The following is a 25487-nucleotide window of genomic DNA, read 5'->3' on the forward strand; positions in this document are numbered from 1 at the left end:
ACTGTATATTTCCTTTGATGTGATAATGGTATTGCAGTTGCATAGAAAACATTTCTTTATTCTTTAAAAATGTAAGTCAAAGTGATAATTCACTTTTAAATTATTTGTAAAAAGGGTGTGGGGGGTTGAGGGGAAGGGAGGATGAGAGGGGGAAAGAAACAGAGATTAGAGAATGTAAATACAGCAAAATCTTAGCACTTGGTGAATTTAAAAGAAAGGTACACAGACAGGGCTCAGATATACGGTAAGTTCAGTTCCAGACCACCACAATAATGCAATATTGCAATAAAGTGAATCACACAAATTTTTTTTCTTTCCCAGTGCATATAAAAGCTATGTTTACACTATACTATAGTCTATTAAATGTACAACAACATTATGTCTAAAAAAAAAAAGTACAACCTTAATTTTAAAAATATTTTATCACTAAAAAGTGCTAACCATCACCTAAGCCTTCAGCAAGTCATAATCTTTTTGCAATAGTAACATCAAAGATCACTGATCACAAATCATCATAACAAGTATAATAATGAAAAAGTTTGAAATATTGTGCTAATTACCAAAATATGACACAGAGACCCAAAGTAAGCAAAAGCTGTTAGAAAAACATTGCTGACAGATTTGCTTGATGGGCAATAAAACAAAACATAATAAAATATATTTATATATAATAAAAAATATGCCTTAGAAGAGCTCATTGCATTATTTCTTTAACTTTTTCATATATTCAAATTTTTTCCAAAAATAAATGGAGAGAAAAAAATTTCTATTTTAGTAAAATGAATAATTAAAGGTTATAGAAAAGTCTAAATTCACCAGAAATTTAAACATGGATCTTCCCACAATTCTTTTAACAGCAGCATATGGTGTCAAAGAGTACAAGCTGAAGAAGCTGGAACTTCAGGGCAGTCATGACTTAAATCATTTTAATTACATAAAACAATACACATTCAATTTAGAAAAAGCAGAGAAGCAAAAAGAAAAAGATGAAAATAATATGCAATTTTACCTCCCAGAGATGTCAATGCTTTATTAGAAACTCTTTCAGAATTATGTCTATTTATATACAGCCATATAAAAATATATACTGTCTCTGCAGAAATGTGATCACACTGGATAGAATGTTTTAAACCTTTTTTTTCACTCTGATATCTAGGAATATCTTTTCATATTGAGAAGTAGACTTTTGTACCTATATTTTCAGTGGCTGCATAGTACTCTATGCTACAGATGTATAAAACTTCACTCAACTAATATTTTACTTTAAAATATTTAAATGGTTTTCAGTTTTTCACTATTATTATTCTCGTATAGAAAAATGTATGTCCCGTATTCCTTGCTGTCAAAACCAAAAGTCCCATTGTTTAAAGTAAACACAAAATAAAAACTATAGGCCTTGGATTCTTTAATTTAATTCTGACTAGTAAAAATCATAACTGAATCTAGACTCTGAAAGGTTCTAATTAATGGAACCTAAGGTTTGTAAGAGATCGATGACTTGAGTGCTGGAAAATGTCAAAGCGCTGAACTATGAAGGCTGAGTTAAGAGACTAAAACCTGTCTCCTAGCATTCATTCTCCTCTTCTTACAAGACATTGAATTTATACTTAGGCACATAGCTAAAGACTCTATTTCCCAGTATCACTTATAGGTAGGTATAATCATTTAACTGAGTTTTAGTTGATGCTGAATGTCAGTAAATGGAATGGTGCTACTTCCAGACCATGCAGTTAAAAAGAATGAGTTTTACACTTCTCTGAATTCCTGCTGTCTAGATTGCAGTTACGATGGCAGGAACTGAAGCAGCCATTTTGGACTAGGGGATGGACATGTTAAAGACAGTAAACAAGAAAGATCCTTATTCCCTAATGATTATGAAACTACCATACTATCCCTGGACTATACACCTTGAATTTTTATGTGAGGGAGAAATCAACTATCTTATTCAAGCTCCTATTTTTTTCTGGAGCTCTACACTTCAGCAGTCAATCCTGTTATCACAATTAATACAGAACTCTGTATTATCAGTTAGATAAAGATAAAGCCTGAAAATGTCTGCAAGACCTTTGATTTGGAAATACTAAGAATATAAAGCCTAATCCATGTTGGGGTGAAGACCCTGTGGGTCAGAATTATACTCATTTCACATTTTGCAGCGTAGAAATGTCTTGAATAGCTCCTAAGGAAACTCTTCAGTTATCCAATTTCAGGGTTGAATATTATCACCTATGAAAGATAACCTTTGATCCAAAAACTATGCATGTGTGCCAGTTACCTATTAGTCAGAAAAAATGTGGACTCTGGTATTCTCCTAGGTTTCATTGAATTAATAGGTCCTTACAATAGATTTAACAGATTCATCTCTTAAAAACAAAATAAGTATGGAGCTTTCCTTAATTTAATGATGCACTTTGTAGCTATATCATTGTACAAATTCTTAATCATTTTTACATGATAACTTCCTAGAAATAAAATCAACAGATCAAGCAAATTCATATTTTTAAAACACTGCCAAATTACTCTCCAGAAATGCATCAATTTACATGACTATATTGCATATAAGTTAAATTAGGGCAATAAGTGACATGGAGCTTCTGAGCCCCTAACAATTTTTCTTTCAGGTGCCCTATGATCTTAACATAAATACACTTTGACTTTTTGGATTACTGATCCACACTTGCCTGCTTTGCACATGTAGAAGGTGCCCGTCAGGTTGGTTTCAATCACAGCATTCCACCCCTTTGAACTGATTTTTTCTGCAGGAGTGAAGAACTGGCCTCCTCCGTTATTTACTAAGAAATTGATCTTACCATAAATATCTAAGGTGGATTTGACCAAATTATTTACCTAAAGAAAAACAATAAAAGTGAACTAGTTACAGACAAAGACAAATACTGTATGACAGCATTTATATGTACAATCTAAAAAGTACAACAAACTAGTGAATATAACAAAAAAAAAGAAGCAGATTCATAGAGACAGAGCATAAGCTAGTGGTTACCAGTGTCAAGAGGGAAGCAGGGATCAAAAATGTAGGGGTAGGAGATTAAGAGCTATACCCTATTAGGTATAAAATAAGTAAAATGAATATATTATACAATATGGGGAATACAGCAAATATTCTATGGTAACTATAAATGGAGTATCACCTTTAAAAATTATGAATCACTATATTATACACCTGCGACTTATGTAATATTGTACATCAATTATACTCCAGCAAACAAATAGAATTTTAAGAGTGAACTGATTAATAACTAACTTGCTACCTGGACTTTGTCCTCTGCCTTAGGAGAGCAGAAGAGCTTACAGTATCTCACAGTGAATAGTAACTCTGAGATCCACAATAAATGAAGATGTAGTCACAATGAATAAACCTGAAAATCCTATGTCACCAGTTTCAATACCCATAGATCATAATGCTAAATTTAGAATTTTGATGACAAGATTTATCCAAGGATTAGTATCACTCATCCAATAATATGCAATAATCTGTAAACAACCAACTCAGAATATAGGAGAGTGATGAAATAGACATTATAAAATGAGTTAAAGGGCAGAATGCATGAAATGTAACCTCCAGACTAAACTGTTTTTGCTTAGCTTCCCTCCATGTCTTCCCTTCCTCTCTTTCTCCTGAGGCCACTTGCTCAATAGATCATTAGCTCAAGAATCTCCTTCACAGGCTCTGCTTCTAGTGAACCTCATCTAAGACAGCTACCATAGCAAAACCTAAAGCACAGTCAGGGTTAGGGACAACTACTCTAAATTAAAACAAATGAATAAGTGATGAGATAGATTTGCATTCCTCAAAAAATGAAAACTAGACTTACTACATGATCCAGTAACCCAACTTCTGGGCATATACCTCCAAAAAACTAAAATTTAAAAAGATACATGCATCCCAATGTTCACAGCAGCACTATTCACAATAGCCAAGACATTGAAAAAATCTAAATGTCCATCAACAGATAAATGGATAAAGATGTGTTATATGTGCATATATGAAATTATATACATATATATACAGATATACATATACATACAATGGAATATTACTTAGCCATTAAAAACAATGGAATAGTGCCATTTTCAGCAACATGGATGAACCTTGAAAATACCATACTATGTGAAATAAGAAAGACAAACAATATATGACACCACTTATATGTGGAATCTAAAATATGACACAAATCAACATGTCTACAAGACAAAAACAGACTCACAGATATACAGATTTGCAGCTGCCAAGGAGGAGGGAAGAATTGGGAGTGTGGGATTAGCAAATGTAAGTTATTATATATAGGATGGATAAACAACAAGGTCCTACTATATAGCACACGAAACTATATTCAATATCCTATGATGAACCATAATGGAAAAGAATATGAAAAAGAATAAACACACATACACATATATTTATATAAAACGGAGTCACTTTGCTATACAGCAAAAATTAAACATGACATTATAAATCAAATATATTTCAATTAAAAAAAAAAGATTAGCTTTACCTCCTCTTCATTACGGATGTTACATTTTATGGGAGTAACTTGAGCCTGGATGGTAGGAGGCAGATTGGCATTCAGTTCATCTGCAGCAGATTTTAACCTATCAAACTTACGGGACGCAATGACCACATTACATCCTGAGGAGACAACAGTCAAAGAACATGTAAGTATTGATATATTTTCATTAGTTGTCTACATTCCAAAAGCAAAAATGTTTAGAAAATACGAATATGAATAGAAATATGAATGAGAACTTCTATTATGGTAATAGGAACTGAACTGATCCTAATTCAAAGCAAGCAACTAGAATAAATAAAACACTGAACAAATACATGCAACAAGGATTTCTGCCGGGAGCCGTTATGGGAGGTCCCACCTGTGATGAGGTCATGAAGAAAATACCGGGCAGGCAAGGCCGTCCAGGACCCCATCCATGACGAGGTCACGAGGAAAAAACCTGACCGGCAAGGCCGGCTAGGATAAGGGACCCTCCAGGCTGGCCTCGGCCTCTACCCCACCCTGGATCCTCCCCCCTTTTTGCCGTTGTTCTTGTTCACCCTGCTGCGCATTCTTGTGTTGCCTGCCGAGAGTTCTCCTGCTCCTCTTTCACTGAATAAAGACCAACTTAAAACCCTAATTAATAAATCTCCTGGATGCTGGTACCCTATGAAGGGGCCAGGGATGAAGGAAATGCTTCAATTCAAACCATTTTGCTGGCATTCTGGTTTGTGTGATAAATATGTGCTCTCATTGCAAAAAATGCTCTTGATTGTTCTAAACATCCTAAGCACAGTACGCTAACAAAACAAACTATTAAGCATAGGCCCCTTCATGGGGTGAGAAAAGCTCCACAAATATGATAGCCACAAATGTGCCTAATAGAAAATACTTTAGATAGAGATTAGCTGGCGACTTCTTGCAGGTAGTTAACTTTTAGACTAAGAGCCTGTTTTGTGCCATATCTGCTGTTTTTGCAGTCCTTTGCATTTCTGTTCTGTAAAAATGTAATCCTGTCTAGTTCCCATAGAGATGACACTTATTAGAAAGAAAATAGATTAATTATAAGAAAAACAGGGTCTGCTACTGAAGTTGCTTAAGTCACACCAGGTGCAAGCCATAAAATGTTAGCAGGCCTGAAGGCCAAATGATAAGAAAGACTCTTGTGAACGAAAAAGTATGTGGGTGACATCCAGTTTCTGTTGAAGGTCAAGTTGCTGTAATGTTTTGAGATGACCTGTGTGTAAGCAATATGCACTTCCCCCAAAAGATGTTGTTAAGGGTATAAAGGAGCCGTGCAAAAATAAACTTCAGACTTAGCCCCAAGCTTTGTCTCACTTGCTGTCTCATCCACCGACGACGCCGTTCATCCTGAGGGTTCCCCTGGATACTGCTGGGGCTGGACCCCAGCAAATTTCCAGGCATTGGATATCAGGGAGCACAGGGCGGTGATAGTGAACACAAGAAACAAACAATGTGAGCCCTATTATTATTCCAGATTGCTGCCTAGAGAGTCTTCAGACTGCAGCATGGACAGGAAGAATCCATTCAGAGCCCAGCAGGCTCCTGGGTAGAAGAGATGAAGCTGGGAGTCTGGGGAGGCTAAGAGAGCTAGATTACAGAGGAACAGAGAGAGAAGGGAGATAGACAGAGTCAGAACTCCAGAGATCTCGAGAGTTCCCGCATATCTTCAACTGAGCACTGACCGGTATCTTCGAGAAAAGACACAATCTGAGGCTGGGCAAAGAACCAACCAAAATAAGCAGAAGGAACAAACCCTGACACTCGTCCAGCACTAGGTAAAAGTTAGTGTTCCAACCAGGAAAAAATTCTGACAAGGTATTGAGCAAAGTACCCAGAGGGTATGGCCTCAAGAGTGAAGCAAAATTAATCCTGGACTTAAAGCAAAACTGTTTAGGACAGTACTTAACAGAAAGCAAGCCTCTTTAAAGTATCAAACTGCTACCAAGTTAAGTACATCACAGAACAAAGTTCAGCAATGTTTGCAAGACTATAAAAATAACCATACAATGATAGTAACATAGTTACCTAGGACCCAAGCACCCAAGATTAAACATCTTGTTGCTCCCCCGTGTTCTGCAACACACACACAGGCGTATTGCTCTGAAGAAACAGTGTACTTAAGAAAAATAAGGAAGAGGCTGCAGAATAGTAAACTTTTGGTCAAGAGATTGAAGGAAGCCAAAGAAAAACGGCAGGAACAGATTGCCAAGAGAGGGAGGCGGTCCTCTCTGGGAGCTTCCACTTCTGAGTCCAGTCAAAAATGAGATGTTCTAAGAGTAACAAATAAATAAGATCAGACATCAAGAAAGAAAAAAAAAAAAAACAGCCTCCAACAAAGTAAAATTCAAATGTCTGGCATCCACCGAAAAACCACAGGGTACTCAAAGAAGCAAGGAAATACAACCCAGAATGAGGAGAGAAGTGAATTAATAAAAAGAGACCCAGGAGTAACACCGACAACATAAATAAACCAGAGACACAGTGGAAAATATTAAAAGCAGCCAGAGAAAAAGAACACAAGACACACGAAAGACAGACTTCTTTTCAGAAATAATGCAAGACAAGACAAGTACTTGAAAGCACGAGGGGTGGGGAGAGGAGATGGGCATTTTGGAACCTAGAACTCTTACCCAGTGAAAACAGATTTAAACTCCAGTTTCAGGAAGAATGAATGGTGCTGCTATCCACTAAAATGAAATCGGAATTGTTTGATGTTATCAGTTGGGGTTTGAAACATGTACTGCTTGCCATTGTGTTTTCTCCTCCCTTAAATATATTAATGTTCCCACTTTTGTTAAACTATATATATATATCTATTAAATACTTATATAAATAATATAAAAAATAAGGGCAAAATAAAGATTCATTCACACATACAATATTCAGAAGAATTCATGAAAACAGAACTTCACTACAAAAAAATTAAAGGAAGTTCTTTAAGCAGAAAGGCAATGATACCAGCTGAAAATCTAAATCTCCAGAAAAGAAGAAAGAGAACCAGAAATGGTCACTCTGTGAGTAAATAAATATGAAGACTTTTCTTATTTCTATTCAAATCCTGCAAAAGGTGGTGACTGTTTAAAGTAAAAATGAAAAAAAAAAAAGAAAAAAAAAAAGTAAAAATGATATCAATGTATTGTAGGCTTTATCACATATGTAGAAACAAAATGTATGAGGACAGCATTTAATTGTTACATGGATGTCTCCTGCATTGAGAGGTGCGTTCTTTACCTGTAGCACTACTTGGGAAGCCCATTGTATCCCTTACACTAATAGAGCATCTAAGCCTGTAGTGGATAATTCAGTCTCCTCCCACTCACTTTCATCTCCTGGAGGACTGGGACCCTATCATTGTTATAACCATTATACTACAAACAGGTCACACATTCAATATTAACATATGGAACAGATGACATTTAGAAACGTTAAGAAGTAAAACAGCTCTGCATTTTGGCCAGAGCTAGTTGTATACCAGGAGGTAGTTTCTCCACATTAAAATAAGGCACTTAAAAAAAACTATCTTTCAAGCTTAGGTTATAATTTAGTGAATTCCATATGCAGACAACTTCTGGAAATTCTGGTAGGTAATCTGAGAGCTTTACAAAACAAGTATTAAATTCACCATGAATTTCTTGTAAGATAAGACTAACTTTAAAACAGAATTCAATTTATCAACATTAATGTGTAATTTTCAACAAAGCACATATTATATTGTTAGGAATACTGTTATTCCTTTCTGCTTCTGCTTCCAAAAGGAAACTTCTCCCCTCCTCAGGAGGGGAAAGAATTGAAACACACATTTTCAGCCCAGGTCTAACCAAGTTTCCCTGAGCTAGAGGAAGAACTAATCTGATTAGTAAAATGGAAAAGAGTTCCCCTGGATCAGTCATGGCCTCTGCCCTGTGCCCTTCTTTCTCCAATCTTTCTGCCTTCAAGGCAAGCATTATGTTTTAGTTTCCAGAGTAGAGCACAGGCTGAACAAGGTAAGGAAATTGGATACCTATAACTCTTCCTAAATCCACATTAAGAAGTTAAGCCACATTAAAAAAAAAAAAATTCTCAAGAATTCTAGGTGATTAATGCCTACTTTGTCCAAGGTCTCAAACTAGGATTATTCACAGGAGATTACCAAATTATCACTAATTACTACCCGAATGCTGAACGCCTCTGGAAAGTTATCTAATATTAGAAGAGCTATCCTGGGACACAACTTTAAAAGGCTATTTATTTTAACTGGTATATAAACTTGAGCCAGGGTATAAAGGTATTACAAGGCAGAATGTTGCAGTGGTGGGTAAAACTAGAAACCTACAATTCCATTAAAGGAACGGGTAAATAAATTATTACATATGCATACAACAAAATACTACAGTCTTGGTTTTATAAACAAAAAAATACACATACGTGTGTATATTTGTGCATGTGGGTGACTTACAGAAGGGGTTTAGGAGATGGGCAGAATGGGAAAGCTCATTTTAGTTTTCTTTTATATACTTCAATACTGCCTGAATTTATTGCAATAAATAAATAAATAAATAAATAAATAACTGTTCTTATTTTAGAAAATTTATTCACAAATTTAGAAAATTATCAGATAATATCCTTCTCCTCACCCTTAAGCTAAATGATTTGGATGGACATTTTTGTTTATTTGTGTTGCAAGACAAACTCAGATCGATAAACTTAATTAGAACAAGGTACTGAAATAATTAGCAAATAATGAGTTATTTCAACATCTGAGGCAATTGTAGCCAATATATTGATTTTTGCCTGGGTTGATACTGATGCCTTTCAATCTTCAACTCAGACTGCTCCATTTCAGCACCTTCTAGGCCCCAGGTGTTGGTAAGAACCTAGTCACCAGAGCAACAAAAAGTGCTGTCCTGCCTCACAATTTCCACTCGCAATTCCTAGTTTCATTTTATCCACTGTCACAGGAAGTGAAAGTGCAAGTCACTAAGTCGTGTCCAGCTCTTTGCAACCCCATGGACTATATAGTCCATGGAATTCTCCAGGCCAATACTGGAGTGGGTAGTCTTTCCCTTCTCCAGGGGATCTTCCCAACTCAGGGATTAAACCCAGGTCTCTCGCATTGCAGATGGATTCTTTTTTTTTTTTTGCAGGCGGATTCTTAACCAGCTGAGCCACTATCACAGAAAGGGAATGACTAACTTGAGGACAGAGACAAGGATTTGGCTTGAATTCAATGCAAACGGTCTTAGGTTCAATATCCCTTGATGGAATCGGGGCTCCCTTTGTCTAACAGCATCTGTCAAATAGATGAAAGAGAGTTCCAATTCTGTTTGCTATATCCTACTCTTGTGAGCTAGGGCTTTCACCATCCTCATCGCAAAGGAACAGTCAAAATCATTTGGATGTGAAAGACAACACAATAATCACCACTTGCCTCAAAATCCAACTTTTATCTCACACCAAAAAATAGGAGCCTTCTCAATGAAAAGAGAATTGGCTATTGTTTAATTTGCCTGATTTGGGTTTCTGTAACAATTTTCAGAAATAGCCATTAATTCTGGTAGAAAAAAATTAAGCTGAGCAACTCAGAGTAAAAGGTATTTGCATATTCTTTCATTGTAGGGAATGTATTTCCAATACAACACTACTGTTTTTTACAAGTACATTGGAAGGCTGAGCCAGGATCTGATGAATCTGCTGTGAAGCCTGGTATCTGACCTTCACAGAAAATGACAACCGAGTCTACTTTTCTTATGGATTTTCCTGAACAGGGATACAGTTTGGTGCTGGGAGTAACGTAGAGAGTAACGGCCATGAAGTTACACCAAGGTCAGATTCAGTTCAGTTCAGTTGCTCAGTCATGTCCAATTCTTTGCGACCCCATGGACCACAGCACGCCAGGCCTCCCTGTCCATCACCAACTTCCCGGAGTTTACTCAAACTCATGTCCATTGAGTTGGGGATGCCATCCAACCATCTCATCCTCTGTTGTCCCCTTTACTTCCTGCCTTCAGTCTTTCCCAGCATCAGGGTCTTTTCAAATGAGTCAGCTCTTCACATCAGGTGGCCCAAGTATTGGAGTTTCAGCTTCAATATCAGTCCTTCCAATGAACACTCAGGACTGATCTCCTTCGGGATAGACTGGTTGGATTTCCTTGCAGTCCAAGGGACTCTTAAGAGTCTTCTCCAACACCACAGTTAAAAGCATCAATTCTTCAGCACTCAGCTTTCTTTATAGTCCAACTCTCACATCCATACATAACTACTGGAAAAACCATAGCCCTGACTAGATGGACTTTTAAGAAATGCTAATTTCCCTTTTTTATCTTATTAAGATGTATTTTTTCATTTTTTTAAGCTCATACTATGTGCCGAGAATTAGAAACATATGGGAAGCAAAGACAATTTACATGTTAGTTTAAAAAAATCTGAAAAATTAATACAATTTAACCACTCATCATTCAAATCATTTCCAGAAAAAGCAGTTGCTGATAAACAATGTTGTAAACTTCTTTCCAGTCTTTCCTGCATATAGATTTTTCATTAACAATTAAATTGGAATGCTATATTTTGTTTAGAATCCTACTTTTAAAATTACATGGTATGCATTTGACAATATAAAGTCTAGCAGCATATTTCATTGTTACTGATTTACTCATTTCCCTTATCACATCTCACTACTGAACATTATACTCTTTTACACATATCTGTGCTTGTCCCTGATTATTTCCAAAGAATAAATTCCTGACAGAGGAATTACTAGGTCACACAGCACGAACACTGTTAACATGTTTGGATTTTTTCCCCTAAGCTAACCTCTAGAAAGCTTGCGATATTTTACATTCTTCCCTGTCCTCTCTGTCATCAACATTTTCATTCTCCCTAATGTTTTAAAATTTTGTTAGAAAAACAATGGACCTTTTCACTGCTATATTTTGCATTTCACTGCCAAAAAATTGACTGTTTCTTCATGCACGTACTGCCTTTTTTTAGTTTTTTATTTAAAATGTATCATAAGCCTATTTTTCTATCAGTGTGTTAGATCTTTCCCTAATTTATAAGATCTCTTTATACAGCAAATTTGTTGCATATTGCAAATGTTTTTCTTCATGTACCTTCAAATTTTATTCATGTATATTTTTTAATTCAACGAGGATTTACATTTTCATATTTATTTTCTCTTTTGTGGTTTCTTTCCTCCTTATGTACTCACAAAGTAGTCCCTTCACCCAAGTCAACCTCCGCACACAGTATGAACTTAAAAAAGTATGCTTTAAAAAAATGAAAAAATACATCTTAATAAGAAAAAAAGGGGGGAATTAGCATTTCTTCATCTGACCCTGGTGAAACTTCATGGCCATTACTATCTACTTAACTCCCAAGTCAAGGTAAGCATTAAAAGAGATTCAAGACTGTATGATTGGAGCCTCTCCACATGTTAGAAACTTTCCCAGCAGTTTTTGCACATTTCCTAATCATTAGGCAATAAACAGAATGAAAAAACAGAGGTTTTTTGGCCACAGTTGCATGGCTTGCGGGATATTAGTTCCCTGATCACGTGTTGAACCTGGGTCCACTAAGAAAGCGCTGAGTCCTCACCACTGGACCGCCAGGAAATTCCCTAGAATTAATGCAAAATACATAACCAATTCCATATGAATAATTTAACTGACCATAACGATTCCATAATTCCATATTAATAATGACAATGGTTTCATAATTAATTCCATAGCAAGCTTCCACACATTTCCTTAATCCCCACCTCGGGCACTGTACCTTTGGCTCGAAATTTGTCCTTTAGTTTACAAATGGTGGTTCATCATCCAACGCCTGTCCACGACTTTTTAGAAAGAACTCTCCTCTCCCCACTCTCGCTCGCGATTCTAATTTCACCCACAGCTACACTTCCTTGCTTTGCAACTCCACGTTCTCCTAAGGCCGCGTACCACCCGCTGGCTCCCGAACCGCCCCCGCCCCAGGTTAAACAAGCCTCTGAGGACCCCTCCTTCTGGATTCCCTAGCCCAGGGACCTGCTCACGCACCCAGATGAAGGAGCTCGTTCACGATGGCCTTCCCGATGCCCGTGCCCCCACCGGTGACGATGGCCACCTGGTGCTGCAGCAAGCCTGCTGCTAAGCAACTCTTGCCCCTAACCCCAGAATTCATGACGGTAACGCGTTTCAGCGAGGAAGAGCAGGGCAAGCTAAATAAGCCACCGAGGTCACGCCCACGTGACCTCCAGGGCCCCGCCCCGACCACGCTCGTTGGCCCGCGTCGCCCCGCCCTCTCTCCGTTGCCCCGCCCCTCTCCGTCACCCCGCCCCACCCCGATCCCCAACCTGGCACGCCCGTCGCAGCGGCTTTCAGTCCCTCCAGGGCAGAAGCGTTCCCCAGCGGCTGCATCCCGGCGCTCAGCGCTCTCCGCCTGCCTGGGTCCCCAACACGTGTAGGTGAGACTCCTTGTTCTTTGTGTGTGTGTTTTATTTCGATGCTGTTGGGGAAGGGAAGAAGACAAAAAGTGGCGCTGTGGTCTATTTTGGAAAATTTAATCCTCAGTGGTATACCTCTCATGGTTTTAATTAAAATTAAATCTCCGGTGCGTCTGGGAAAAGAGGCTACAGCTCGGGAGCCTTGCTCCGCCCTCCCGCGGAGGGCGTGGTGTCGAGAGCGATGCTCTGGCTCCAGATGCTTTGTGCAGCTGCCTGGAAAGGAAAGGGGCAGCCTTAGCCGAGAGGGAGAAAATCCTGCTTCATCCTCCGGAAGGGATGGGAACAAAAGAGGGAGGGGGCGGAATACACTTGTAATTATCCGGAGACCAAGATAATAAATTATTTTTAAAAGACACAACCCCACCACCACCTTATCGACCTCTCCTCACCCAGGAATGAAGGGAAGAAGGACTCTTTGAGGTTTGCTTTGAGGTTTGATCCGTTTCAGCTGGGCTGCATAAAATTGATGAGTCCAAAAGATTTTTTTTTTTTTAAGGTGTATGCTTCGTGCAAGAAGGTGTCTGTACGTGTGTGTTTGAGATCTAGTTCATTTGATCTCTAGTTCATTTCTTATGCAGGCGAGCCCGCCTATTGAGGATGGGGGAGACTTCTCATCCGCGTTTTGGTACCCATTAACAGTGATTCGCTATTCAAATTCTCCATCTTGCTTTGTTCTGTCTACCCATCAGAGTGCAACTACACTAGCCTCAGGAGACTTTGCCTAAGAAAGTGGCAGATCTAGGGACTATGACAGGTGCTGTGATCCTAATCTTCCATGCAGGATGCTGTTTCTAAGTCTGTAGGAAGTAGGACCCTCCAGGGCTTGAGAGTGGACTCTTGTCTAACACCCACAAAAGGTATTGTCCAAGGAGACACACATGCTGACAAAGCAAGAGACTTTATTGGTAGGGGACATCCGGGCGTGGGGGTGGAGATAGCTGCAGGGTAAGGGAACCCAGGAGAACTGCTCTGCCAAGTGGCCCTTAGTCTTAGGTTTTATGGTAACGGGGTTAGTTTCTGGGTTGTCTCCGGCCAGTCATTCTGGTTCAGGGTCCTTCCTGGTGACTTGTGCATCACTCAGCCAAGATGGATTCCAGCAAGAAGGAATCTGGGAGGTTGGTTAAGACGTGTTGACTGGCATCTCCTCTCTCCTTTTGACCTTTCCCAGATTTTTCTGGTGGGCAGTAGCTTGTTAGTTCCATGTTCCTTACCAGGACCTCCTGTTGTAACTCATGCAAATGGTTACTATTGTGCCTAGCCAGGGTGGGCAGTTTCAGTCAGTGGTACCCCTAACAAGAACACTGTATTTCCCCCTGCAAGGTATTAAAGTAATGTAAAAGCAAACAAATGCCATCATTCTTTTGTTGGGTCCATCACCGAATTATTCAAAGTGAATTGGAAATGGATCTGGTTGAGAGTGGAATCAGACATCGCTTCCTCCCTCTTCCTCCATCCCCCTGCCCTCCTCTGACCCCTTTTGAGAAGAATTTATTCCCTTTGTTGCTGACAGATTCCAAGCTATGCTCCTTAAAAAAGGGAAGATACCTCTTCCGCTTCTCATTTGCTAATTAGTTTATGAAGGGATCACTTCTACTGGTCACCTCTCAGTTCTGAGAGGTTTCTTATTCCAGAAAATTTGAGGCCTTCTTTCTCGGGAGGAAGGAGCACTTTAAATTTCTTTCAATGATACTTTGATGAAGATGTGATTCATGTGGTCTGTGACCTGATCTGGACTTGTGGATTTACGGAGTTCCGCCAGGGAGGTTCTGCATGGACCTGGCTGTTCTGCAGCCTGTGTATGTATGGTGGCTCGGTGGCCTCAGAGAGGCGTTCTGCGGTCCTCCAGTGAAAATGTGACTGGCTGGACAGGCTTCAAGCCAGTTTTGCTTGCTGAGGATGACCAGAAGCCATTTTGCAGGCTCAAGGAAGTTGCACTATGAGCAGACAGAAAGCTCTTTTTCACAGTCCAAAGATAGCCTATGATTTAGGGAGATGTGGAATCTTTTTGAGAGATCTTTTTTAAAAAAAGACCTGTTCTAGAGAGTAACATGGAAACTTACACTACCATATGTAAAATAGATAGCCAATGGGAATTTGCTGTATGGGGAACTCAAACTGGGGGCTCTGTAACAAATTAGAGGGGTGGATTGGGGAGAGAGATATGGCTGTACCTATGGCTGATTCTTGTGGCTGTTTGACAGAGACCCACAAAATTCTGTAAAGCAATTATCCTTTAATTAAAAAAAGGAAATAGCAAAAATAGATAAACTTAAATAAAACCCATAAAAATAATTCCTTTGTTCCATGATCAAGTGTTTCTAGATAGATTTCACTTTGGGAAGATTTTTTAAAAGAGACCTGTCCTCTCTGCCGCTGTCCTCAGTCAGCGTTTGAATGTCAGCAAACCCCCAACAGACCTGGAGGCCCAGCCACAGCTCTGCTTTTGGGAGACTCTTTGTTTCCAGATTTTAACTCAGATGCCGGATTGAGTCCTCTTTTCTCAGGGCATCCAGGCCCTGCTGCAATGACTGCTCCTTTGGCCGAATCAAAGACCGCCTGGTGCTATGCATCACTGCCCGTTTGTCCTGGGGAAAAAGGCATCACCGTGGCCTTGATCCTCCCACCCTCCCACTTTGTCGTAGCCCATTAGCACTCCCTCCGTTCATCTTCTGAGATTCTCTTGCTGCTCACCCATCTTCCCACTCCCCCCTCCCCATCTGCCTAGTATCTTCATTTTCTCCCCTCCACAAAGCAGCTGCTGGCTCAGGCTGACAGTGGCCTGTGGGATTCTCAACACTGAGACAGAATCTCAGTGCCGAAGGAGTATCACTGGGGCAAATCTAGCTCTGCCCTGCCTTGATGTAAAAGCAGTCCAGAGCCAACTTATATATGTAAGATTCTTAAAATGTGTGAGTTGCTCAGGTCACGTCTGACTCTGTGACTTCATGAACTGTAGCCTGCCAGGCTCCTCTGTCTATGGAATTCTCCAGGCAAGAATACTGGAGTGGGTATCCATTTCCTTCTCCAGGCGATCTTCCCAACCCAGGGATCGAACCTGGGTGTCCTGCATTGCAGGCAGATTCTTTACCATCTGAGCCATCAGGGAAGCCAGTTCACAATATTCAGCCAATATTTACTGAGCACCTTTCATGTGCCAGTTACTGTTCTAGGCATGAAGGATACAGTACAGTGGACAAGACAGTTAGGTGTGCTGGCTGAGAGAGTTTATGTTTTAGGATAGGTTGAGAGTTGAGGATGGAAGGGGCATGTGTGCCATAAGAAGTAAAGCAATAAGCAAACGGAAGATCAGACAGTAAAGATCATATCTTATAGCTCTTACAGTAAAAAGATGCTCAAGCGCCTTATAACCAACTAGCTTCATTATCAGGAGCTATTTTCTCTATAGACAGATGCTCCTCAGGTGATGAACTAGCCTCAGTGTGAAAGCCTTTCAGGACCAGGAGAGAGAGAAATTCTGCTGACAGGACCACAAAGGAAAAGGCTATAACCTTAACTGTGCTCACAGCCAATCACAGCAATGGGTGGGAGACTGTGCGTTTTAAGTTGCTTCTCCATCATTTTCCAATCTCTTGATACTCGTCTGAACCAAATTTCCTTCCATTTTTACATTTGTGAGAGTATCTCTCTGAGAGGGTCTATTAGTTATTTTCAGTGATGAAATGGCAAACATTTCATCTCTTAGTTGGCCTAGTACATCTAATGGTGTTAAGCCAAGATGCTAACCAGAGAGTTTGGTCACCCCAGACAGATGACACATAGCTCTTTGAGTGACAGATTCACAGGTAAGAAAACTGGAAGAACAGCAGGGCTGGAGGAAGGCACAGCTCACTGATGTTTTTGTTGTTGTTCAGTTACTAAGTCTTGTCTGACTCTTTGCCCTCCCACAGACAGCAGCGTGCCACTATCTCCTGGAGTTTGCCCAAGTTCATGTCCATTGAATTGGTGATGCTATCCAACCATCTCATCTTTTACCACCCTCTTCTTTTGCCTTCAACCTTTCCCAGTATCAGGATCTTTTACAATAAGGAATGGCTGTAAGTGAACTTGAAAATGATGATACTTTACCCACCTGGCCCCAGTTAAGGTTCCTTGGAGAAAGAAGATGTGTTAATTTCAGTGAAGGTGCAAAAAGTCAATTCCTGATTGTACTTAATTAAACCAGCAGAGCAGTGCACCCTAATTTGGAAGCTTTATAAATCAGAGATGGCAAAATGCAGCCTGTTTACGATTTGTTTTGGTTGTTTGTCCCCATGGTAATTTATTTAAATTTAGACTAATTGCAACAATTAAAATCACAAACTTCCACATGCAATTTCAGACAACCCCTACCAAATGGACCTGAATTTGTCTGTGAAAGCAGTTGGCTGAATACTGGGCTTGGTGGGAAGAAGAGAACAGTAACTTCCTATTTCAGATGAGACCTGAGCTCTTATATTTTCCATAGCCCCCACCACTCCTTGTGTCCAGATGCTAAGGCTTGGGATCATTGGCACTTATTAGCTTTTTCCAGCCACACTTCATCCATGTATGTTACTTGCTTCCCTGCAATTAATCTAAGAGCAGAGGCTTCAAAGCTCCCTGGCCTCTCCCACCCACCAAGTCCAGAAGTTCTGCTGAGGATCTGGATGGGTTTAGGGAAGGCACTGGATCAAATCTGCTTCAGTGACTACCTGGCAGCAAAGAATTGTAAACAGACTCCATGAAAATCATGCCCAATGGTAAGAAGTCCATGAAGCACTGGTATTCCACCACCGTGGAGGTGGGGTTAGTGACCGAGTGACTGACTGATTGGATGGGAGTAATGACCAGACTTGTGCTGATGACCCAGCCCTACAAAGGCACTATACCCGGGTAGATAAGTTCATTTTGTGGCCTTGTGAGTCTTTGGGTGTTTACTGACTGCTTCGGAGCTATTGGTTTTCTTTTAATAAAACTCTGGAGGAGTACATAGGTAGCTAGAGTGATTGAAGCTTTGGAGGTACATGTGAAGGAGATGGTGTAGGCTAGGATGGCTGGACAGGGAGGGGCCAGATCCACAGGTCTTTAGGCCACAGGACAAGTTTAATTTTATACCAATGGGAAGTCACTGGAGGATTTTAAACAGAAAATGGCCTGATTTTATGTATGTTTTTAAAAGACCTTTCTAACTGCTAAGTGGAGAATTGATTGCAAGACAGCAAGAATAGAAGCCAGGAGATAAGGAGCATATTTAGAACCATGGTAAAAGATGATGGCCTCGTAGACCACAGTGGTAACAATGAAGATGGGGAAAAGTTGTGGATGCATTTAAGAGTTATTTGGAGAATTTCTTTCAAAGATGGCTTAATATCAGTAGTTTATGCATTAAGTTTCCAGAGTTTGAGCAGTATATGCTTTAAAACCTATTCCCCCTACCTCAGAATGACTGAGGATTCAGAGCTCATCGTGGATTGAGGTTAACAGTCTGCAGTATCACATTCATAATCTTCGGACTAGGGGTGGTGGTGCATACTTTCTCAAGAGGCAGGTCAGGTGGTCTGGTATTCCCACCTCTTTCAGAACTTTCCACAGTTTATTGTGATCCACACAGTCAAAGGCTTTAGCATAGTCAATAAAGCAGACGTAGATGTTTTTCTGGAACTCTCTTGCTTTTTCAATGATCCAACAGATGTAACTGTTTCAGCATATATCTCTCACATATAAGGACTCTCTTTTTGAAAAAAGATAATCACAATATCGTGTGTGTGTATGCAGTTGCTCAGTCGTTATCTGACTCTTTGTGGCCTCGTGGACTATAGTCCGCCAGGCTTCTCAGTCCATGGAATCTTGCAGGCAAGAATAATGAAGCGAGTTGCCATTTCCTATTCCTGGGGATCTTCCTGACCCAAGGACTGAACCCCGTCTGCGGTGACTTCTGAAATGATGTCTAATGTTTGCTTTTAAATAGTATGAGGAAGGGACTTCCCTGGTGGTCCAGTGGCTGAGACTCCATGCTCCCAGTGCAGGGGGACCTGGGTTCAATCCCTGGTCAGGGAACTAGATCCCACATGCCACAACTAAAGAGTTTGTATGCCACAAGTAAAGACCTGATGCAAATAAATAAATAAATATTTTTAAAAAAAAGGAAAGAAAAATAAATAGTATGAGGAAATGAAACAAAATTGGCTATTGGTATTTTGATTATTGTTGAAATTGGGTGAGAGGGACAGTGTGCGTTCATGCAGACTATTCTCTTTGCTTCTGTAAAGGTTTGCCACTTTCCCTAATAAAAATTTTCTCCTTTTACATATTTGAAACTTTCTATAATATTAGGTTGCAAAAGTAATTGCGGTTGGTACAAAAGTAATTGAAATGCAAAAGTAATTGTAGTTGGTGCAAAAGTAGTTGCAGTTCAAAAGTAATTGCAATTGGTAGAAAAGAATAGTAATTGCAATTGATGCAAAATTAATTGAGGTTGGTGCAATAGTAATTGTTGGTGCAAAAGTAATAGAGGTTAAAAAGTAATTGTGGTTGGGGCAAAAAAAAGTGAAAGTGATAGTCATTTAGTCATATCTGACTCTTTGTGATCCCATGGACTGTAGCCTGCCAGACTCCTCTGTCTGTGGAATTTTCCAGGCAAGAATCCTGGAGTGGGTCACCATTCCTTTTTCCAAGGGATCTTCCTGACCCAGGGATCAAACCTGCCTCTCTTGTACCTCCTGCATAAGTCAACCGCAGTTACTTTTGAACCTCAATTACTTTAGCACCAACCTCATATAATAACAATTTCGTTAAGAAGCATACAGGCAACTACCTGTTTAAATGCCACTAGCTGGATACTTGCTAATTGGCACCTCTTTAGCAATAGCACTCAAAACATTACTTTCCCCTTTATGACTCATGTACCAAGAACACAGGCTAATCTGTTTTTTTCTTTAGAAGATGTTGTATAGACTCTCATCTCTCCCACTTCTTTTTTCCTGCAGAATAGAAGAGGAGAGAAAGTGTTAAGAGTGAAATGTGTGCATTCTTTCCACTGGTCTCCCAAAATGTGCTAGAACAGATCCCAGCAATTCTGGGATCTTGGCTAACAAAAACCAGGACACAGGTGTCCTTTATAGAATACCAGGGAAGGCATGGTTGGTGAAGTGGTGCCAGTGTTGAGTGGCACTACTTGCTCAAAGTTGCATTCAACCATTTGAGTATAGTTGTAATGTCTGACTTAATAGCCAGAAGCCTGGAATTCTAGTCCCAGCCATAGGAATCTCCATCTATGGTGCGGGGAAGAGTGGTCCTAACCTGCCTGTAAGGCTTCCTCACCCAACTTCTTTATACTTGGCATCCCCCAGCTAGTTTGATGGGTTTTACATAATACATGCAACTCAAACTATGGCAACACAAATAAAATTTTACAACAAATAAAATTTTATTCACAATTCATTCTTATAAACGTATGTCCATATTACTCTCAAAATAAAGTTTTGTGAGAAATTAACGGAGGGGAAGATGTCTGCTGAGTTGAGGACCATTTCCTAAGCCCCTCTCCATCTCACCCTATTCATTCCCTGTTAATGACTTTGTTTTCCTGTCTTTCAAGTGCAACTCATCACTGGAACACCTTTGCATTAGCTGCATCCTGGAAGAAGCTCTGTGATGTGTGGGTCATGAGTTTGCTCTGGCAGATTGGACTCTTAACAAGGAACAGCTAGATTTGAAGACGAGGATGGAAGAGCCAGCACCAGTGGAAGGCCAGAGTCAGCTCCCAAGCCCCCACTACAGCTCCCTGAGGAAAGCCATGGCGGCTGCTCTGGTCCTTGATGGGGAATCCACCATGGGGCGCAGGAAAAAGAAGAAGAAAGAGTCCCGCCCGGAATCTATCATCATCTACCGGTCAGAGAGTGAGACCCTGGATGAGGAGCCTGGGGAATCAGAAGGTGGGGATCAGCCTAAAGAGGAGGAGGGAGAGGATTTCCTAGACTATCCTCTAGATGATGGTGAGTCTCTCTGGGGTCACTTGCTTAAAGCCACAGGGAGGAGGCCAAGTAAGGATCCTCCAGAAGACAGACTGGGCATTCAATCACTGACCTACTTCTTACTGATACATTTCTTCTCACAATGTTGCAGTCTTCATCCAACAAGTCAACAATATTTATTGAGCATTTATTGTGGTTCTCTTCTAGGTGATATGGAGGAGAACTCTACTTTTTTGAAACTCCTAGTATAATAGAAGAGACCAATTTGTCACAAAAATTAGTAATATAAGACAACCAGGCTAACTATTTAATACCTGTAAGATAAAGAAACAAGAATAGTTGACGTTCATAATAATCAGGAAAACGTGAATTATAATATCATGCGTTATAATCCTTCACTATATAATATTCACTTTCTATATGGATGGCAAAAAAGTTAGGTAAAACATATTAACATCAATGTGAAGAAATGGATATACTCTCATATACCTCATGTGGAAAAGTTATCTGCTTTAGGGAAATATGTCAATATCTATTAAATTCAAAATATGCTTAGCTTATCTCCTAGAAATTCTCAGTATCTACCACATGCTCATGTGCATAAGGAAGCAGTTATAAAAATGTTTGTTGCTGCTAAGGAAACTGCAGGACGTCTATATTAAGTGTCACTATGCAGCAATAGACAGACGTGGTAGATCTATTTGTGTATATGGGTCATCCCTAAGACACATGCCCACGGTGAATGAGATGAGCCTTGTCGCTGCTCTCATACCATTTACCTTCCAGCCAGGGGAAGACAGATAGCAAACAACTCAGCAAACAAAAGGTAATTTCAAAAGAGAATAAAAGATAATAGTGGTACAGGTTCCAAAGACAGTAAACCTCTGTGAAAGGAAGGAAGGTGACCAAATGAGGGAAGGAGGTGGAGGGCTAGACTGCACAGCCTCTCAGGAAGGGACATTTGCTTTTGAGGTGGCCCCATTCTGTCCTTCTTCCAGCCAGGGGCTAGAAGTCCACAGGGCCTTGGGGAGCTGCCAACCAAAAGCCTTCACATACTAAGGACCATGGACTTTGCTGCATGCTTTACTTTCACTGCCTGCAGACTCACTCCCAGGCCTGCCAAAGAGTGGCTGTTTGCTGGGGGTGGGAGTGATGCTGCTGGTAGTGCATCTGTGCTGGGGAATGTGTGCGGTGTGCATGTGTGTGTGAGGTGCCTGTGTGTGTACAGAACTTGGATATGAAGGCTGGGATGTTGACCGGTTTGTGAAGAGGCCTCTCTCAGAGAAGCACGGAGGTAGCAGTGAGGAGAAAAGAGGAGTGGGCTGCCCATCAGTATAACACACATACACAGTGCCACCTTCACACACAGTAGCTGATACTCAGAAACAGTATTTTCACAGCACTTACAAACCAGAAATACTATCACACTGAAGAACTATCTGTGGTCGAGTTCTCACTCCCTTCTGTATCGCAGACATGATGGAAGCCCAGAGAAGTAGAGATAATAAAAAACAAGCGTCACCTGCTTCACAGTCTTAGAAGGGCCCTGGCAGGAGAGTTGATCCTGAGAATACTAATCCTTCCCTCGAGGGAGACTCATTGAATCTGCTGTGAAATCACTGACTTCGTATGGTGTCAGGGACCAGCATAAAGGACCTTCTTATACTCGGCTCCAGTCTCTGGGGACAACACTCTGATGAAACGTCTGTTCTTCTGATCTTGACTTTCTCCTATTTGTGCCCTGCAGGTGTGTGGAATGTGCCCGTGGACAGCCGCTATGTCACATTAACTGGGACCATCACCCGAGGAAAGAAAAAGGGGCAGATGGTAGACATCCACGTCACATTGACGGAGAAGGAACTGCTGGAACTCACCAAGCCCAAGGCATTGTCAAGGGAAACGACGCCTGGAGGCAGAGAGGCCTGCCAGCTGGGAGCGGATCGTGGGCCCCACGTGGTGCTCTGGACGCTGGTCTGCCTGCCTGTGGTTTTCCTCCTCTCCTTTGTGGTCTCTTTCTACTATGGTACCATCACTTGGTACAACATCTTCCTCGTGTACAACGAGGAGAGGACCTTCTGGCACAAGATTTCATGTTGCCCCTGCCTTATCCTCTTCTATCCAGTGCTCATCATGGCCATGGCCTCTTCCCTGGGCCTCTACGCGGCTGTGGTCCAGCTCTCATGGTCCTGGGAAGCCTGGTGGCAAGCTGCCCGGGACATGGAGAAAGGCTTCTGTGGTTGGCTATGCAGTAAGCTGGGTCTGGAAGACTGTTCTCCCTATAGCATTGTGGAGTTGCTTGAATCAGACAATATCTCAGGCAATCTGTCCAACAAGGATGCCACCCAGGAGGTAGAAACATCCACTGTCTAAACTCCCAACGACTTCATTCTCTGGTCTCAGTAGCCTGTTTATCATCTTCCAATTCCAGATACTCCTTGTTTGAATTATTCCTCCTCTCCCCACCATACACTGTCCTTCTGGAAATTTTTAGCCCGCACTTATCTGTCCTACCATCTTGTTGGTTTCCAGGAGGGCAGGAACCGGAAAAGCAATTTGTGCCCAAATAGCCCATCTAATGGATAACCTCTTCTTTGTTCCTTACCCTAAGATAACCCTTTATTTAAGACAAGGAAGTTCAGGTGTGCCGCAGTCCAGGAGCTTGAAGGTATTTCTGGTGCCTGGAACCCAGGTTAGTGTGTGACTAAATGTGACAGGGAGAACAAGGAGGCTCAGGGAAGACCAAATCCACTGATAAGATAATAGATAGTGATGGAGTGAAACATAGAAGAAGCAGGGTTGCTACACTGTAGCAGAATGTAAGAATTTGTGTGTATCACTTAGGTTTTGGTTTATACCTTAAATATAATTGAAGTCCAAATATCAGTAGTTTAAACAAGACAAAAGTCTGAAGAAGTCTGGAGGCAGACCATCAGGGAAACTGATGAAGTCCTCAGAGTTCCAGGCTTGCTTTTTATTTCCCAACCCTCATTGCCTTTATCCTCAGCTCCCCGGGCTGACTACATCTCCAGTCATCCCACCATGTTTCAGAATAGAGGACAGGGCAGAGAAGAGCACATACACTCTCCTAAGCTAGGGAGGTTTCCCAGGAGCCCCTCTCAACACTTCTGTCTCATTGGCTGGGCCTTAGTCACATGGTCTCATGAGCAAAAGAGGCTGGAAAATGTAGTCTTTTGACTGGGCGGCTGTATTCTAAATATTTGGATTCTGCTAATTTAAGAGACAAGGAACAAATGGCTATTTTGGTAGGCAAGTAAGAGTCTCTGGCTTACAGTAATTATTTAAATATGTTCAGATCCCAAACTGTGAATATAGTTCTATTTATGTATTTATTTATTTATTTAAGCCTAAATCTTACACAGAGAACTTATACATAGATACTAGCTACATATACTATGCATAAACCACACAGATATTAGCAACTCGTGTGTTGCAGTGAAATATCTGTAATGCCGTATGGTTTCAGGTGTTTTCAAAAGGAAGAGTGGATAGCTGAGGACAATTATATCATGTACAAATTATATCATAGTAGCATAGCTTTTCTCCAGGTAGTGAAGACGGACTGGGCGGTGATATTTAAGGTAATGTACAGATGAAAGACTGTGACGAGAGGCATCACATCTGTCAGACATCCCTGCCCCCCAAACCCCCAGCAGGGTCAGTAACCCTAAGCAAAAGAAGATGGAGTCAGCTTTGGGTGTGCGTGTGGGCTCAGTCATGTCCACTCTATAGCCCTATGGACTATAGTTCACCAGGCTCCTCTGTCCATGGGATTTTCCAGGCAAGAGTACTGAAGCAAGTTGCCATTTCCTTCTCCAGGGGATCTTCCTGACCCAGGGACTGAACTTATGTCTTCTGTGTCTCCTGCACTGGCAGGCGGATTCTTTACCACTGAACCACCTGGGGAGCCCCAGCTTGGGATGGTTTGTCCAAACCTCACTCAGAGCCTCACTCACTCAGATTTTTCTGGAGTTCATCAACAAATACAATCTTTGCTGAGAAGCTTGGGTCTTTGTGGCCACTGAGGGTGTAAACCAGATGAATCCAGTGTAAACCAGATGAATCCAGACTAATAGATTCTGAACTTAAAAAATTTCCTGAGGGATTCCTTTCTAATTAAAAAAAAAAAAAAAAAATCCTATGAGGTCACGCAGATTTTTAAAGTTTGGGTCCTTACAAGAAGAGCTGGTGTCCATGTTCATGTTTCAGGAAGAAGCTGTTGAAAGAACTGCTGTGAATCAAACCCAATGGGTCAGGGAACGCTGTGCCACAGAAGGCCAGGGACATTTGCTTAATGCATGGTGCTGAATTCCGCCTTCAGAGGGAAACCCATCCTTTTAAAAATAACTATCAATTGTTTGAAAAAACCCAACTCTGCCCAACATTTTTGAAGATAACTCTGGTGCTGTCTGGTGGTTTTGCAGAAATACAAACAATTGAAGACAAAAATAAAGTCTAATTCACGTTTGCTCACTTTGTCTCTGAGTCTCTCCAACATTGCTTTGAACACTACAGTTTTCAGAA

At 40.7% G+C, this 25487-nt stretch overlaps 2 protein-coding genes across 4 annotated transcripts in view; one reads left to right on the forward strand and one right to left on the reverse strand.

The window, feature by feature from the left end:
• PECR (peroxisomal trans-2-enoyl-CoA reductase) overlaps positions 1–12723 on the reverse strand; it is a 50923-nt gene extending 38200 nt beyond the window's left edge. Inside the window, exons 1-3 of one of the 2 annotated variants that reach the window (XM_070458621.1) lie at positions 12548–12723; positions 4515–4648; positions 2682–2847 (exon numbers count right to left, since the gene is read on the reverse strand). In XM_070458621.1, coding sequence (XP_070314722.1) covers positions 2682–2847; positions 4515–4648; positions 12548–12671 — 424 coding nt within the window. In that variant the 5' untranslated portion in view covers positions 12672–12723. The remainder of the gene's footprint in view (positions 1–2681; positions 2848–4514; positions 4649–12547) is intronic. The other variant, XM_070458620.1, reaches the window with a different exon arrangement.
• A 97-nt stretch (positions 12724–12820) lies between these two features.
• TMEM169 (transmembrane protein 169) lies at positions 12821–25436 on the forward strand. Of its 2 annotated transcripts, none has more exons than XM_020896316.2 (3): positions 12821–12954; positions 20570–20966; positions 22693–25436. In XM_020896316.2, the coding sequence occupies exons 2-3, from the start codon at positions 20696–20698 to the stop codon at positions 23313–23315; spliced, it is 894 nt and encodes a 297-aa protein (XP_020751975.2). In that variant the 5' UTR covers positions 12821–12954; positions 20570–20695; the 3' UTR covers positions 23316–25436. The 2 variants fall into 2 exon arrangements, with proteins under 2 accessions (XP_020751975.2, XP_020751976.2); XM_020896317.2 differs by having other exon boundaries at positions 12821–12950.
• Positions 25437–25487: the final 51 nt, after the last annotated feature.

This window comes from Odocoileus virginianus, chromosome 30 (genome assembly GCF_023699985.2).
Source record: "Odocoileus virginianus isolate 20LAN1187 ecotype Illinois chromosome 30, Ovbor_1.2, whole genome shotgun sequence".
In the NCBI taxonomy this organism is placed as follows: Eukaryota; Metazoa; Chordata; class Mammalia; order Artiodactyla; family Cervidae; genus Odocoileus; species Odocoileus virginianus.

What these genes read in the sequence shown, in the direction of transcription:
- TMEM169 (XM_020896316.2), top strand. Translation starts at nt 20,696, where the DNA reads ATGGAAGAGCCAGCACCAGTGGAAGGCCAGAGTCAGCTCCCAAGCCCC. An exon ending in AGACTATCCTCTAGATGATG is followed by an intron (nt 20,967 to 22,692) that starts GTGAGTCTCTCT and finishes TGTGCCCTGCAG; the next exon opens with GTGTGTGGAATGTGCCCGTG.